General features: G+C 42.8%; 2 protein-coding genes across 5 annotated transcripts in view; both read left to right on the top strand.

Moving 5' to 3' along the window:
- LEF1 (lymphoid enhancer binding factor 1) overlaps positions 1–8,289 on the top strand; it is a 54,019-nt gene extending 45,730 nt beyond the window's left edge. For 2 of the 4 annotated variants that reach the window (XM_052681776.1, XM_052681778.1), the window contains one exon: positions 7,167–8,287. In XM_052681776.1, the coding sequence (XP_052537736.1) occupies positions 7,167–7,246 (80 nt within the window). In that variant the 3' untranslated portion in view covers positions 7,247–8,287. Of the gene's footprint in view, positions 1–7,166 lie in introns of all 4 variants that reach the window. The other 2 variants (XM_052681777.1, XM_052681779.1) reach the window with 2 other exon arrangements.
- The window catches only part of ETNPPL (ethanolamine-phosphate phospho-lyase), a 339,765-nt gene that overhangs the window by 273,293 nt on the left and 50,487 nt on the right, over positions 1–15,985 (top strand). The window lies entirely within an intron of this gene.

The raw sequence follows: 15,985 nt of genomic DNA, 5'->3' as shown, positions 1-15,985 counted from the left end.
AAACAGGGAAAAGTCCGTTCTTTCAGGCTCTGTGACATCAAGAAAAACACCCAAAGGAAAGCTGCGTGCTGTTTGCGTGGCAGGTACAGAAGGGCACTGACACCTGCTGGGGGAGATGTGGCAGAGCATATGCAGTTTCCCCTTTTCCAGCCTGTGAAACACGGGTGGGGAGGGAGGGTATGAAGGCAGTTTTGGAGGCAGTCAGCAACTACAGGAGAGATAAGAGCAAGCCACCACAGTGGCCAAGCATGAGTTTCCTAAATAAAAAAGAGCAGAACGTTTTCAGACAGTTAACATAGACACCAGATTGACAAAACAAGAGAATATTGCAAGTACTTTAAAAGGTTAGTTTTTGCAACCAAAGAGTTTAACAAGGTCAGCTACAGAGTCAGTGTTTCCAGTTTTAAACTGGCAAAGAGCAGAGGTGGGTAACTCAGCAGTGAATGCCCAGAGCCTGTTTGTTTTGTCCGTGTGAGCTGCAGATGCTGCTGTGAAGTCAGAGATTCTTGGAGTTTGAAGTCAGTCACATTTACAAGAAGTTAAACAGCAGTATCATTTCTCTTCTAAGGTGTTAGCAGTAGGAGGCTTGGGCTAGAAAGAAGGAATGGTATTGTTCTAACAGCCTTCCTGTGGGACAGGGTGGGGACAGGGAGTAGACTGCTGAGGCACCATTCTTCGCGGGCTGAAAACTGTGTAAGTTGGTAGATTCAGTGAACTCAGCACTGGCCCAAGGATTCTGAGGTCATGAGAAAACTGTGGAAGCAAAATATTTCATAAAGAAAGCTGTAAGATTTTGATCCAAATGAGCATTCTAATACTCATCTCTGTACTGTGTTTTCCCTTTGTGGTGTACTTACGTGAAATAATTGAAAAATAGTGATTGATGTGTTGTTACAACACTGTCAAAAGCCTTTGCCACTTGAGACTCTTTTTAGGTGTAATCTATCCTCTAACTCAACAGAATTGTATTCACATACAGTTTTGTCAAAGCTCGTCTAGCAAGCTAGCAGTGTTATGTTTCTGTCAGCCTGACTTTCAGAACGTGATTGAATTGAGGAGATCTTTTGCTATATATGAGTGCAAAAACACCCATCCCAAAGATAAAAAAACAAGAACAAACCTAAACCAAAGACTTGCTGATTCTGACACCATAAAAGTTACTGCTAGTAGAGCCAATCTTCAGTAGTATCAGTTCCTTAATCCTCCACTTTAAGACTTCTAATGCAAGTTATCTTTAAAATCTCTGATCCCTTACCCACTTGGTAAGACTGTACCATATAAAAAAGTTGAAAGTGTGCAAATTAGAAAGCTGTGCAGGGCTGGAAGCTCACAGCAGGACCAGCTGAAGCACTGCTGTCTGTCCAGATAAACATGAAACCACCAGCCAGTTAGACAAAATACATTTTAGTCCAGCCTTTCAGGACAGCAGCTTCCTGCCATAGTTCCCAGCATTTCTAGATGTTGGAAGCATGTGTGCAAGGGTGTCATTGGTACTGGTGTGTGGGCAGGGATAGGTACAGATGAGCGAAATAGGAACCATCTCTCTGGGTGTTCCTGTTGCATGCACTGTTGATGCGTGGTTGGTGGGTTAAGGGAAATAAGGAGGCTCAGCTGAGCAGTGAGACATAACTTTTGAGGTTGCTTCCTCCTTGCAAATGTCAGATGCGGATTTCATCGTGAACATTTAGTTGCATCAGAATTAAACTCTGGACTTTTGGGAGCTCTCTCTCCTTCACCCCTGAGATACCTGAAATTGCATGAGGTAAAATGCTATTTCCAAAATAACTGTATATAATTAATTAGCTCTAAGGTGCGTGCATTTGCTTGTTATTAGGTGAGACTGAGTTTTGCTGACTGGTTGTTTTCTCCCCGTATGCATGCCTTTTGAGATGCACGGCAGGAGGCTTGTGTCTTTTCGGACCACTAGAGATTTTTTGCTGAGAAGACGTAATTGCATCAAAGGGAACTTGATGTGTTCGAGTTCTGCGGTGGTCTCTGTGCACAGCTGTCTTACCCTGGCAGTGCTGCCCTATGGGGGTGTGACTGTAGAAGTCAGTAACACTCAAGAAGATGTTCTGCTTACATCTCTTGCCTTTGGTTGTATAAAAGAGACTATTTAAATGATTCTACCCATACATTTGCAGATTTAAATATTGAGACTATCTTTCCTGTACAGTATAAAGTGTAATCTATGTTTAATGGCAGCAGAAAAGGTGATCTACAAAGGAAACCCTAAATACATTATTTTAAAAAAAAATTCTCACAGATTAAAACTGCAGTAACAATTTCAGCGCCCCTAGAACAGATGGATCTCTCTTCCCAGCTCTCAGTCTATAAAATAAACAAGGTGTGGAGGTTTTTTCTAAAAACAAACAAACCAAAACAAAACAGAAACCACTGGCACCAAGTCTTTCCCTTTTCTTGGCACTTTAACATTTACGATTTTATCATTATTTTAGAGAAAAATTAGATGTGAGTTCATTCAATTTCTTCAGAGAGCAGAGGGGCTTTGTCTTAATGTTCTGAGTATCATAAAGATACAGAAGGGCACAAGCCTATTTTTTCCTCCCTTGCAGGTCACTTTTAGTATATCTACAGATCATTTTTTGTATATCTTCTTTAAGAAGCTGCTGGAGATTGCTGTCTAGAGGTAATCTGTTTTTTATTACACAGAACCTGCCCCCCAACAGGAAAAACATGTCGGGAGCCTTCTAGAATGAGATTGTAGCTCAGTGATAGAGCTTCTAGTTTCACACTGCCTACACAGGGGGCCTTTGATAAGAGCCACACCTGCTTTGGCATTGCTGAGTTCAGCTGAACAAAGCGGGAGCTACAGAACACCTGGGTGTCCCTGGTGCCATACCAGCCTGCTCAGAAGAGCTCTCAGACCAACTGAAGGGGGATCTGTTACAGCTCTTCCCTTAGCTACTTCAGTGCATCTGAAACACAAGTGGGCATTTTGTAGCTGGACTGCTGCTCACAGTTACCAGCAATGGGCTGAAGCTACAATAGCAAGAATCCTTGCCCCCAGTAACAACTGAACAGAAAACGTTACCAATGACATAGCCTCAACGTGGCAGAATCCGTTGCAGTTTTGAAGTACAATTTTTTCTAATTTCTTCGGCAACAAAGGCAGCTTAAAAAAATGCCTCTGGTGCTTGCTGGCACCCAGCTCTCGCAGAGGGCTTTTTCCTCTCTCCCGTAGGTCTCCAGCCATGTGCTACAATAGCCTGCGGGACCCTGAAGCAAATCGGATTACTAAAACAACTGGGGTTTTGCTGGGAGGTGTTTTTTTGTTTAGAAACAACAAAGGTTGTGGAGTGTTTGTTTTTGTTTGCCCAGAACATTTCAAGGCTCTGGTTTAGGCTAACCTCACAAACCATGGCCCAGCTGGGCAGGAAGAGGAGCAGACGGCAGCGCCTGAACCTCTGTACGGCTCTGCTGTGAGGAACGTACAAAGGGGCTTCACAAACAGAGGGAACCTTTCAGATAAATCATGGCCTCGTTTTGCGTACTCAAGTTTCGGGAGTACAGGATCCATGCTGGCAGCAAGTCGAACATGTTCGTTTGGGACTTCAAAAGAAAATGAGTTTCCGTTGTCGGATCCCTGAGCTTGCCACGTTGTTTGAAGTACTGCATTAAAACCCAGGTTTGGAGACTGGCTTTTTTTTTTTTTTTTTTTTTTTTAGTACATGTTACTGCTGTCATCTTGCATCTTTTTACAACTGCATGAGAACAAACTGTGCTGAAGGAAGGTGAAGGAAAACTTCTATTTTCTCTTGCCTTCTGTGAGGGGCCAGATATCTCTTTCACTCAGCGCTTTCCCCCGGCCAGGCCCAGAAGCTCAGCTCTCTTTCATAACATCTGCTGATTAGCATCACTTGGATGAATCTGCATAATCCCCTCTCCCTTGTTCCACCAAATGGAGATGAGTGAAAAACCATGGGAGAAGCAAGGGGAACTCGAGGCCCTTGCAGACCCAGCCTTCAATCCACATCACTCCCAAGCGTAGGGAGGAATTCTGACCCCCCTCCGGTGCTTCTGCCCTCAGCTGTTGAGCCCAGGCTTGTTAGGAAACTTTATTTTTATGGCCGTGGTTCCCAAAATGCAGCTGTATCATTTCAGTAGCAAGGCTTCTCTTGTTACACTGAATTTTTGTTGAATATTATTTCTGTTTCTTACTCGAGAAGGCCGTTTTTTCTTTCCTCCTGCAGTCAGATGTACAGTGCAAATGGCACAGACAGTGCCTCCTATTGTGGCTCAGGCTCAAGGCTTCACATATGTAAAATGTGACTTGCAGCACTTTCTTTGAAGCCTAACCGCAGCCAGGGAGCTGTAATTGCAGTCTTTGATTGCGCCGACTTCGCTTGTGGATTGGGCTTTGCTAGGGCATGCCTTGCTTGGCCAGACTTCAGCTACAGCCCCCCAGTGAAGCCTTAGATGTGGGAAGTCTTCAGTCTCCTCAGCTCATGCCTGTGGTTTCTTGAAAAGAATCCTGATTTGACCTGTTTTCTATCTGTAAGGCAACACCATCCTCATTCCTATTTTTTAGGTATTATTTAGTTTATCAGCAGTGGAAGCAATTTCCAGCGTGTAGCTGTAATGAGCAGCTGGGAAAAGGCTGGGTTCTAGATGCTGTTTTCAGGATAGCCAGTGTGTAATTTTCTGTATTGCAGCATTTGCTTACAAATAATCTCTGTGCCTGACCCCTCGCAGATTAGAGTACTATCTGCAACCTCCCCACTGGAAAGGAGGCTGCTTAGGCGTAGGGAGAGGTTGTGGAAAAGAGGCAGCAGCTGCTGATGCGGCGCTTGGATGAGAGAGAAGCGCCGGCCACTGGTGGAGAAAGCCGAGGGCCAGAGCAAGGCCGCAGCCGTTATTTTAACCTCCTGACTTCAAAGACAGCTTGCTGGTAAGGGAAGGGGGGAGGAGGCAGGGAACCATCTCAACAGAAGAGCATTTCATTTCCTTCAGTGAAGTAGACATTCCTGGCTGCTAATGGGGAGTAGCTCTGAATCACAGCGCTTGTATCAGACTGCTGTGAACTACTGGCCTGGCGCCTCAAGGCCATTCCTCAACAGGAAGCTGAATGTTTTCATGTAAGACTGAGAGGAAAACCTTCCCAGGAAGAGCAACCTGGACCAAACCTTTGAAAATCTGGGATGAAAAGGCACAAAATAAATATAAAGCTGCAGGGTGCTCTCCCCAGTGTTCCTCTGCTGTTTGCTTGGCCCCTCTTTCGTGCTCCTTGGAAAGGTAGAGCCCTTCGTAGCTCTTTGATCCACATGTGCTACGGAGCACTCTGCTACTTCTTCTATTTATTTATTTATTTAATAATAATAATTAAAAAAAAAAAAAAGAAGCAGGAAGCTCAGAAGGCTTTTTTTAGTTGGGACTTGTGCTGGTTTTATGAGGAAATAGGAACTGAATTAGTCAGTGCAGACCACCTCCGTTGAAACTGCTGGTTTTCCAGTGGACTTTCAGCTGTGCTGTTTCAAGAGGCCACAGCGGCTTTAAATGTCCTTTTGTGGCCTACCGACAGCAGGTGAAAGTCATTCACTACATACCAAGGGATGGTGGCATTTGGGGGAAGAACATCCTCCTTCAAATTAAGGCTGTGCAGTACAGCTTCATCTAAAGCTCATGCTTGTTCCTTCTGTCTTTGTAGCTAAATGCAGTGTCCTCCAGCTTTCCCCTTCCCTCAAACAGTGGTCACCTAGGTGGCTCCCACCAAGCAGACAACTTGTTTAGTAAGATTTTGGGTTCTCATCTAGTGCTCACTAAACTCAGAAGGTCCAAAATGAGTTTTGGGGATTTTCTACCCTGTTGCCATTATAACTCCTCATTCAGTAGCAGTACTCAAACCAGTATGGGAAAAAGTGTTACAATGGCCTACACTCAAGCCACAGGGCATGGGGGCAGGGGGTGGGACTCAGTTACAAATGGCCTTTGTTTACGTAGTACTGCTGTAATATTCGCTGATTATTTCTGCTTGTGGCTCCTATGTGCTTGGTCATTCTATTACAATTAGTATGACAGGGTACACACAGTTGGCAAATTCTGGTAACAGAAATTTGAGTTGTGGCTTAAAAAGCCAATTTCTTCATCAACTTGTTCTGTCTTGCCTTGCATGATTCAAGGTGTCAGCAGTGCATCTTCTCTAAGCAGTTTGTGCATCTCACCTTCTCCACTGAATTGCATTTCTGTTCTAATTTTGGTAAAGCTGTTCCTTGACCTGCTTGTTTGGCAGTAGGCAGTACCTGGAGGAGGCCTAGAGGCTCACGTAGTTTTTTGAGATACTGCTAATCCCAAAACCATGGGATTCCATCTGTGGAAAATGCCTGACTCACCAGGCAGTCCCTGGGTCAGAAGGGCAGGGTGACGGCTGAGTCAGCAGTTGTATAAGTCAGCTGATATAACCCAGAGACCTAATGCTGAACAACAGTACCTCTCTACAGGGAAGGATCAATAGCCACAGGCTTGCGCTATTGGCCTTTTCACATGGTGTAAGAACGAGGCCCAAAATCATAGTGAACCGTGCTGCTGGGTGAAAGGCCTGATGGCTGCCTGCAGCTGGAAGATGTACCCTGCATTGCCAGAGAGCAGAATGAGTCCTCCTCAGCATAGGGTCACTGTTCAGAAAGTCTCTCCCACAGCATTCCTTGGCCCAGCTGCTTACAGAAGACAGTGTTGCTTCATTTCTACAGAGCAGAGCTTGAGGCTCTGAACTAGAGATTAAATGACCTTAACTGCTGTGGTAAGTGCTAAAGCCTGAGGATGTCTGATTTTGTAGCAGGTATCTGTGTCAAATGTTGTAGATAGATAAATTAAATCCACTACAGAAAGGAATTACTTATGTAATATGCTGAACGTCTAAACAGCTGTAAAAAATGCTTTCTAGTTGTTGAGGACATCTACTTACAATCCAAAGTACTTTCCTGCATGAAACAAAACCGTGAATAATCTTGCAAACTTCAAGCAACTGCAAATAGCAATGCTCTGCACTTAAGTGGGACACTGCAAATGTATGTCATACTCTGCACCATAACAGTCACCCATCACTGTATATTTCCCACAGGACAGCTTCTTTGAACAGCTTTTTTTTAAAAAAAATATTCATATAGTATTTATCTCTGTCTCTGTCTCTCTCTCTCCTTTCTCTGTAGGTGGGAAAAGAAATGCTTTCTCAACTTGCAAAGCAAAGGCGGCGACACCAGGACCCCTGCTGGAGATGGAAGCTTGTTAAACCCTAGGTGTGTCCTTCATCCACACAGACCACCCCCAAGGAGTCTGTCTAGGATGTCATTCACCCTGATGTCACTGCTAAAGACACTGAATCATAAAGACAATCACTGCCAAAATCCTTCACTATCACGAGGTCCAGCCCTGATATAAATAGAGCAAATAAGCTCCTGGGTCAGCAGAGCAGCTTTTGTCTTCACTCCACCTCTGCCTTGCACTCTTAAGCCCTCGTCTCATCTGTGTCCATGTTGAGTCAGCAAACAAAGTAGCGTGGCTGTCTCTGCCTGCTTCAGCCAACAGTAACTTAGAGCACCGCTGCCCCATACAGCACATCGAGGAATGGAATTTGCCTGGACCAGGACGACACACTCAAAACTTCTTTTTATTTAATGGTGCGACAGGATCAATTTTGGTTTTAGCTTTTTTAAGAAACTTGAATGCTTTCATATTTTAACTTTTAGTTTGTAATTTCCTTGGTGTATATTTTACTAGGTATGAGCTTTTAAACAACTGTCAAAAATCTGAACTACTTTTTAAATAAAGGGGTTTATTTTCCTTTTTTTTTTTTTTTTTTTTTTTTTTCTCCTGCCAGAGGAAAAGCCTGTGTGGAAAAAAGGTGGCTTTTTTGTTAAACTACTTGTAACAAATAGTGGCCTCTCAGTCTATATAATACAGTGTCATATAGAACTAAATAAATGTAACAACAGTCAGCTGGTCAGTAGCAATGTCAGTCTTGCATCACCTCCTCTGTAAAAATAAGCAATACATCCAGCAAATCTGACTGCAGTGAGTTCTCCTTCTCACCCATCACCCTTCTCCTTGTAAAAAGCCCAGCACTTGAATTATTACTTCAATTGTTCTGTATTTGTATCTGTTTTTGTTAGCCTGTTAGTGGGATTTTATGCCAGTTGTTGAAATGAGCATTGATGTACCCATTTTTTAAAATAGTAAGGCACAGCCTCGGCCAAAAATACTGTCAATCTCTTTTTTTTTTTTTTTTTTTGTCATTCCAGTTTGAGTTAATGTGCTGAGCATTTTGGGTTTTTGTTTTTGTTTGTTTTGTTTGTTTTGTTTTGGTTTTTTGTTTTTTTAATAAAAGCTTTGTAATAAAACAAAAGTCAAGTGTCTGGCTTAAGAAAGAAATGAGTCACACCTGGAAGAGATGAATCCCTAGAAAGTAGATGCAAGTCCGCAAAGGTGCAGTCACTTCTAAGACTGCAGGCTTTTGGCTCAGTGTCTCCTTGTAGAAAATGCACTGTTTTGATTTGTCTGTATGGAACTTTTCTTCCTGAAGAGAGGAAGAGGAAGGAATTGGTAGAGCCAGTGCTACCTTCACAGCTAGAATTGGCCCAACTAGAAATACCAGCCTCCCCCTATCCCAGTTTTCCTACTAAAAAATCTCAGTGAATGCATAAGTGGTTTTAAGCTGATTGTGGATTCCCTTCTTTCTGGATGCCATCTATGTCCATGTAAGGAGTAGGAGCCTATACTTGAATGTCTTACAGCTGCCTAAGTCTTCCAGGGAGCCATCAGGGAGAGGAGCACAGTGCCACAGCATGGCCTGCTACTGCTAATGGCAATCATGAGAGACACCCCCGCATCAGTAAGCAGCCATCTGCACTCTTAGAGCACATTGAGGTTTTACTGGCTCAGACCAGACACCACCAGTGACTTGTCTCATACCTCTTCCCTTTGGTTCAGGGACTGGCACTTCACAGCTCTGAGAACCAGACAGGGCTGCCAGACTTCTACTAAAGGACTTCAAGTGAGGAAAAAAAACCACTGCAGCCTCAGGTAAACTATTCCAATGACTGATGAGCACCATTGCAAAAGCATCACTAAGAACTGTAAGGTAAATAAGCATGCCTGCTATCTGGAATCTTGTTTGGTGTGGGACTGGCCCAAGTCAAGCTTGAGCTACAAGAAAATCACATAGGTGTGTTACTCCCTGAGGAAGCTTTGTCATTAGATTGTCTATAACTGACTCTGAAACTACGTTGTGTAAGAAGAAAAAATGTCATGCTTGAGAATATTATACGACAGCTTCCTTATAAACCAGCACACACCTCACAGACTCAATTGTACCAGTGTGGCCAGCATGTTAGTGTCTGTGATACTTATTTCTAGTAACTAGTGATTACTTTAAAGGACTGAAAGTGCTCTCAAGTGGCAGGAGAAAAGACTGGGAGAACAGCAGCTGCATACTGCAGTTTCACAAGAGACAGCTCTATTTGCATTCTTGTTCATCCCAGCTCTTGCTGGAAACCTGGTTGGATGTCAGTCTGGGGTTTGTTTGTTCACTTTTTGAGTTTTCCTTGTTTGTTTAAGGAGAAAAATAAGCAAGTACTTTAGTGCTGGAATTGTTCTAAATCAGGAATAAGTGCAGTGAGTTCTGTAAATTGCATGTTTCAAAGATAACAGTTCTCTTTAAAACACCACTACTTTATTTAGTTATTGGAACAACTTCATTTTTGGGGAGCTACTTAAAAAGCCACTTACTCATTTTGCAATAAAATAAAATAAGATATTCCCAACAGAAATGTTAGCTGCAAGTAGCAAGCTGTCCCAAATATACTACATAGTCAACAGTCGCCTGCCGTGAGGTTGAAAGGTCCTTCAGCTCTGTCAGTGAAGGAGAAAAGAATTCAGGAGCTAAAAATAACATCTCTGCTGTTAACATAGGATGAGCGAGCACCATGTGTTCGACTCATTCACAGATCAAAGACCTTTCACATAATAGCAACTGTGGAAAAGGTGAACTAATACGCAAAGCACCCGAAACAAGCTAAGCACGCTGTCCTGGAATACCCTCCGTGACTTCAGTCAGTGGCCAGCTGACTTGAGCCCTCCCTGTGCTGCACCAGCTTGCCCATGGAGACACTCAAGTTAGTAAAAATGGCCCCGTGATGATGGTGCTACATGGGCAGTCACACTAGGTTTAAATCCTTGTCACACTGGGGTGTGACTCAAAACCAACTTCTGAATTCCTAACATGCATTTTAGGTAGAATTTCACATTTAACAAATTCACTGTTGGGTGCCTAAGGGAGATGAATACTTCCCATTTCCCACAGAAAAGGTCTTTAAGGATGTAAATGCTCCTATCTAATGGCTGACTATCCTGATGCTTTGGCATACATGGTGCCAACCCACCCACTCCCCCCATACTCTGTCCCATGCGCTGCACATCCAGCAGGCACCAAAGGCAGTTCCACACAGGTATTCCCATTCATAAGGACAGAAGATACTCCGGTAGCTGGGGAACACACATCCTCTCCTGTCACTGAACAAAACAGAAGGGCAAAGACAAAACCAGGCAGTTGAGCCAGAACTGATAATGGCTAACCAGGCCAACACCACCAGATGATCTGGCTCCTCAGGCTTCTAGATCACCTGGACAAGAGCCGTTTCCTTTCTGTTATATAAAAGAACAATGTCCCCAGGCTAACTTTTGTTCCTTATACAGCAAGAGATGGAGATTCACCAATTAGACTTACAGGAACTTTCCATCTCTAGAGGAATTATCTGCTATTGTATTTTGTAGGATTAACAAATAGAAAAGGCAGTAAGTTAGCTGCACAAGTCACACCTTGGTGGGCAGCTGAATTTGCAGTAAATGTGGGAGCTTAAGGATCCGATCATTTCTCAATGCTGCATGACAACAGAATCCAGAGCATCAATCATCCGCACTCCTCTGAAACCACCACAGCGCATAAGGCTTTGAAGCAACCATTCTCTGTTTTCTGGTGGCCTCCCACTCTGATCTTTAGAGCAGCTAATTACACTAGATCAAGGCAGGCAGAAAATGAGGGATGCTGCAGAGACTAAGAAAAGGCCAGCAGCCCCTCAGTAATGTTACTAGTTTTTTTTTCCTGTGCTCACAAGTGGGCCACCGGGTCAGACAGCCTCCCCTCTTGTGTAACTACTGAGCATGAAGTAGGAACACGATGGAGGAAGAAACTGCTCCACAAACAAACTGCCAGAAGCCTGTCAGCTACGAACACATAGCTCCTAGTGAGCGACTAAATGACTGGGCTAACAAGGCAGATGCCAGCCACAAGAAGAGCAGCTCTGACAGGAAAATGGCCTGCTCTATACAGACATTCTGAGATGAAGCCAGAAGTGCCTGAACACATTTTTCCACATGACAGGCTGGGAAGAGAAACTCTGGATTAAGGTATAAATTTACCTCCTTGTTCTCCTCATAGATACAAAAATCTTTATGAAGTACATACAGCCCCAGGAAAAGAGATGTATCTGCCACCAGTATCAGAAATGAACCTTTTAAGCACCGGATTCCAGCCAGGTCAAAGCAAGGGCTAAAATTCTGCTCTCCATCCTTCCAGGTAAACACTCATACCTTGGCTCCATGAGCTTTAGATGCCATCTTCTCTCTGGTTGGCATTCTCCTAGGACAACCATAACTTCAGTGAGTCGTAGAAGCAGGATCTGCTTGGGAGAGAGAACAGCCACTGCTTACCTGCTCTGGGACACTAAGGTTATCTCCCTGTGAGTGATGTGCTATAAAACACATGACGATAAACTCATGGATCCCACCTCCTAGAAACCCAACACATACAAACGAGCAACAGGTTTGCTCATTCCTCTCAATATGAACCAACAGAACTAGGACTAAAGTTTCCATCTATCACATGCCAGAAGAGGGACTCACCGAGAGCTGGTCTGTCCTCCTTGCTGTGCTGACAAAAGCAACCAAAATCATTAGCAGGATAAGAAAAAAATAATTACTCCACAACTCGATGGTCAAGATACAAGAGAGGCAACTCTTCGGTCTAGCTTCCCACATACACATAAACTGACTAAAAAGTCCTGCAGGATATTCACTAGCCTGACATAGTACCATCTCTGCATCTTCTACTGAGAGAAACAAGCCAGAGAAACAAGGACTGAGATCCTGGCAGAGCAACATGTGACATATGAGTTAATTCTTCTAATAACTTGTCTATGAAAGAGAGGTGCTAGATAACAAAATGGGAGACACCAGAACACAGCTGGAGCTACACCACTTGGCCTTAGACCAAGCTTTTAAGTCTGAGATGGACAAGATTCTTAAAATCTAGTTGTTTCTTTTGCTACCTCGATGTAAGTTTCCTCATTCTCTCCTCCTGCAACATGTTCTACCCTGTCGTGAGTGAAATGATCAGCAACAACTTCTTCTCTTCCCCCTCAACCCTAAATTACATAGGCAGCAATTTTACTTGCAGACAAACTATGCATGAGGAATCACAGAGTGGCCGCTGCTTTTTTCAGGCCTGTAAAAACCAGCTAGCTCAAACTCTACATAGCCTTGTAGTGCCTTGTCCTGATAGAATTCATAGTTGGAACGTCCTAATCAAAGGTCCCTCAACAACTTTAACAATCAGTGTTTGTAGTTAGTCTGGAGGCACAGATTTTGTAAGAAACATTTTGACACATGGTTTAAAAACTTCCATTTCTGTGAGATCAGTGCATTAGCATGACTCAGAACTACTACAACTCACATTACTCAGTTAACCACTAAGCAGTCTCACGCTGCCGATGCTAATATTCTATATATTTTTTTCAAGTATGAATTTACTGAAATTACTTACTGAAACAAAATGGCAAATAGATTTCTCAATATCCAAGCATCTGTTTTTCCTCTGGTCCACTCCATTTCACTCCTGCTCAAGGGTTTCTGTCCTCCCATTTCTCTCTCACCTTTTGCTGACACCCTTGCTCCTGCCCTGCCTTCACGGGCAGCTGGAACTTCTCTGCTGAGAGAACAGCACTGTTAAGCACTCTCTCACATCAGGAAACAGTCTGTCTTTTCCAATGACCTGATGTTGTGTTTGCTATGCGCATAAAAAGATAAACTTCAAATCTAGCACAGGTCTAACACATACTCTGTATCTTCATCCAGCCCAGATTGGAAATAAATACCATTTGAAGACAGAACGGGCAAAAATACCACTTTCTTCTCCAGTCATTTTAAGAAAAGGATTCCCTAAATGCATTCTAGGGATGCTAATTCCTTAGCTTACAGATTTGTTCAGAGGATCAGATACTACAGCAATATATAGCTATGTAAACCGCAGATAGAAAAAAATACAGAACATTTTAAGTGAGGTGCATACAACTGTGCTACAGAATTAGTTATAACTGTTACTGCATACTTAAATAAGCATGGACTGTATTCATCATCCCACAGAAAGAATTCTTCAAGTGACCTCACTCCAATGCTGTTTTGCTAGCTTTGCCATTTTTATTTAGGAAGTACCTCAGTTCCAGAGGCAATGGTAACAACTCCTGGAATAGTAAGACAAGAGAGTGATATTATGGCCATGGATTTAAGGGTTTCACTTGAACTGCCTTCTGTTGTAGCATTACTCTCCCAAGAACCCAGGGAAGTGTGAAGAGTCAAAGTTCAAATTTTGTCTCTCTCTTTACCATCAGCAGACCTGGCAGGTTCTCCAGAACTTCCCTCCAGAAAACAGAGAAAATGGCTCCTCTTCCCTGCCAAAAACTTACATGAAATATTAATCATAAGCCAGGCAGTTCCATGGGCAAGCAAGCCTTAGCACGGACCGCTATACTTCTAGTGGGACAACACCCTGTATGGGCTCTGCATTCATTTAGAATGACAATTCAGTTTTAGTGAATTTAAAGTAAATCCATAATTTCAATATAAATCAGTTGTAAACTGAGCTCAGTGCACACAGTTTATGCAGGACTTAAAGTTCTAAGTCAAAGTGATACCAGCCATAGCTATGCCTAATCTTATCTATCATTGCAATAGTTTATTCACGAAAAAGCACGATAACAGCAATTTTTCAAAATTACAGTCTTTACTGGAAAGTTTCCTCCTTGTAACGTTAGCTGCCACTGTAGGAAAGCTCTGACCTTTGCCAGAAAGCATTAAGCCTGCAGGTGAAGGTTGTATCTAGAGTGTCATCATTTGACATATTCATCATTCTTTAACATCATTCTTCTCTTCCACCAACATGCTACTTAAAATACCACACACCAATAGGCAAAACAATTTTCTCAGTTCTAAACCTGTGCAAATAATCTTGTAGAGTAGAACTCTGGTCTTAAGGCAAATTTTTCTTCTAAGACAATCAAACGTCCTTACAAAATTAGATCCAAGTAACAATACTGGCTTCAGTTCATAGATTTGCCAGTTTAGAGTCAACAATAGCTTTTAGCTTCAGCCAAAAATAAAAGTAAAGTCTGTAAGAAGAAGAAACACTTCCTCCTCAGTTCCAATTAATGATTAAAAAAAAAAAAAAAAAGATGGTATCAGGAAAACTATTCATGTGTAATTAACAGCTGCTTTGCACCCATTTCATATTCTCATTTTTAAAAGAGAATTTACCTGACTAGATTTCAGGATCCACAGTCTTATGCAAATCAGCTCCCTCTCTATGAAGCATCAACTCCCCTGCAGCCTACTACATCTGCACACTTCCCTCAAACCAACTTTTTTTAGGCACTCTGAACGTTTACTTGTGTGTTCAACCTGTGCTGCTTAGGAATCTCACCCTAAATTGCAAAGAAAACAGAGCTGCATCAGCTTAAAGGAACACATTAGTCCTGTTGTTATCAGAGAAATACCTGTCAGAAACAATTCATCTTTTACAAGCTCTTTAGAGAAAACCAACAATTAAAAAAGTTCTATGAAATATAAATGCAGTCTATCTCTTACACCTGCTTATGTTTGCAGCTTTGTAGGATTCTAGAAAGCATGTCTCAAACAAAGTGAACATAAAGAAAGCAGCTGAGGACACAGACTTGAAGCTGCCAGTGGTTGGCACCCTGCACACTGAGGAGCCAGGGAAGAGAATGGTCACAGGCCATCCCTTTATTTGCACCAACCCTTCCAGCAGTGGAGCACACAGATCTCAGTCTGAGCACAATCCAGAAACCCACCTATTGTGAGTGTGTGGTTTTACCAATTTCTATTGCACAAGCATTCAATAGATTTGAGTGCACAAGGATAATAAAGCAAAAAAAAAAAAAAAAAAAGGGGTGGGGGACTGGGTGCGGATATTTGGTGCTAATTCACCACATGCAAATTCCAGCTGTTCTCTGTAGACCTACCACCAAGCATACAGTTCTTCCCAGAGCTCATGAGAAAGCCTCTTGCTGGTGAAAGTGGTTAATCCACAAGATTTTTGCTGCCAAAGCCAGGACTCTAAATGGGGGGTTTAGGTTACTAACGACAAAAATTTCGCATTCTTTTGCTAGCAAATACCGTAAGGGCTTGTGCATTTACAGAAAACCACCCCAGAAGTGGTTGTTGGCAGAAAAATGGGACCGGAATTAGCAGAAGCTGTTACCAGGCAGGGCAGAGATGCACCAAACAAAGCAGCAATGAACAACAGGCTCGGAAAAAATCCTATTATCTGGCAGCCTGAAGCAGCCAAAGTAAGCGACAAGGTCTTTAGTGCCTGCCAAGTAAAAACCTTGTGCTAAAATATCCTCCTGTGCCCTGGCCAAACTAAAGCAACTGACCCAAGGCTGGAAACCAAACCTGCTGCCATGCCCTATTTTGATGCCTCACACTACCACTCAGCAAAAGAAACGGCTCCTTTAAGAATTAATTTTGGTGCTTTACATGCCTCCTACCCCAAAAGGAATAAAAATAATAATAATAATAATAATCCAGCCTGCTCAACAGCTTTACAATGCTGGTCTCTGTGCAAAGAATGCACTGCTGTGAGTTATCTGCAATACACAGAAAAAAAAAAAAATAGAAAAAC

The sequence above is a fragment of the Tympanuchus pallidicinctus genome, unplaced genomic scaffold (genome assembly GCF_026119805.1).
Source record: "Tympanuchus pallidicinctus isolate F22 unplaced genomic scaffold, pur_lepc_1.0 scaffold2, whole genome shotgun sequence".
NCBI classification, from domain to species: domain Eukaryota; kingdom Metazoa; phylum Chordata; class Aves; order Galliformes; family Phasianidae; genus Tympanuchus; species Tympanuchus pallidicinctus.
Note: the sequence above shows the minus strand (reverse complement) of the source record. Positions and strands in the feature narration are given on the sequence as shown.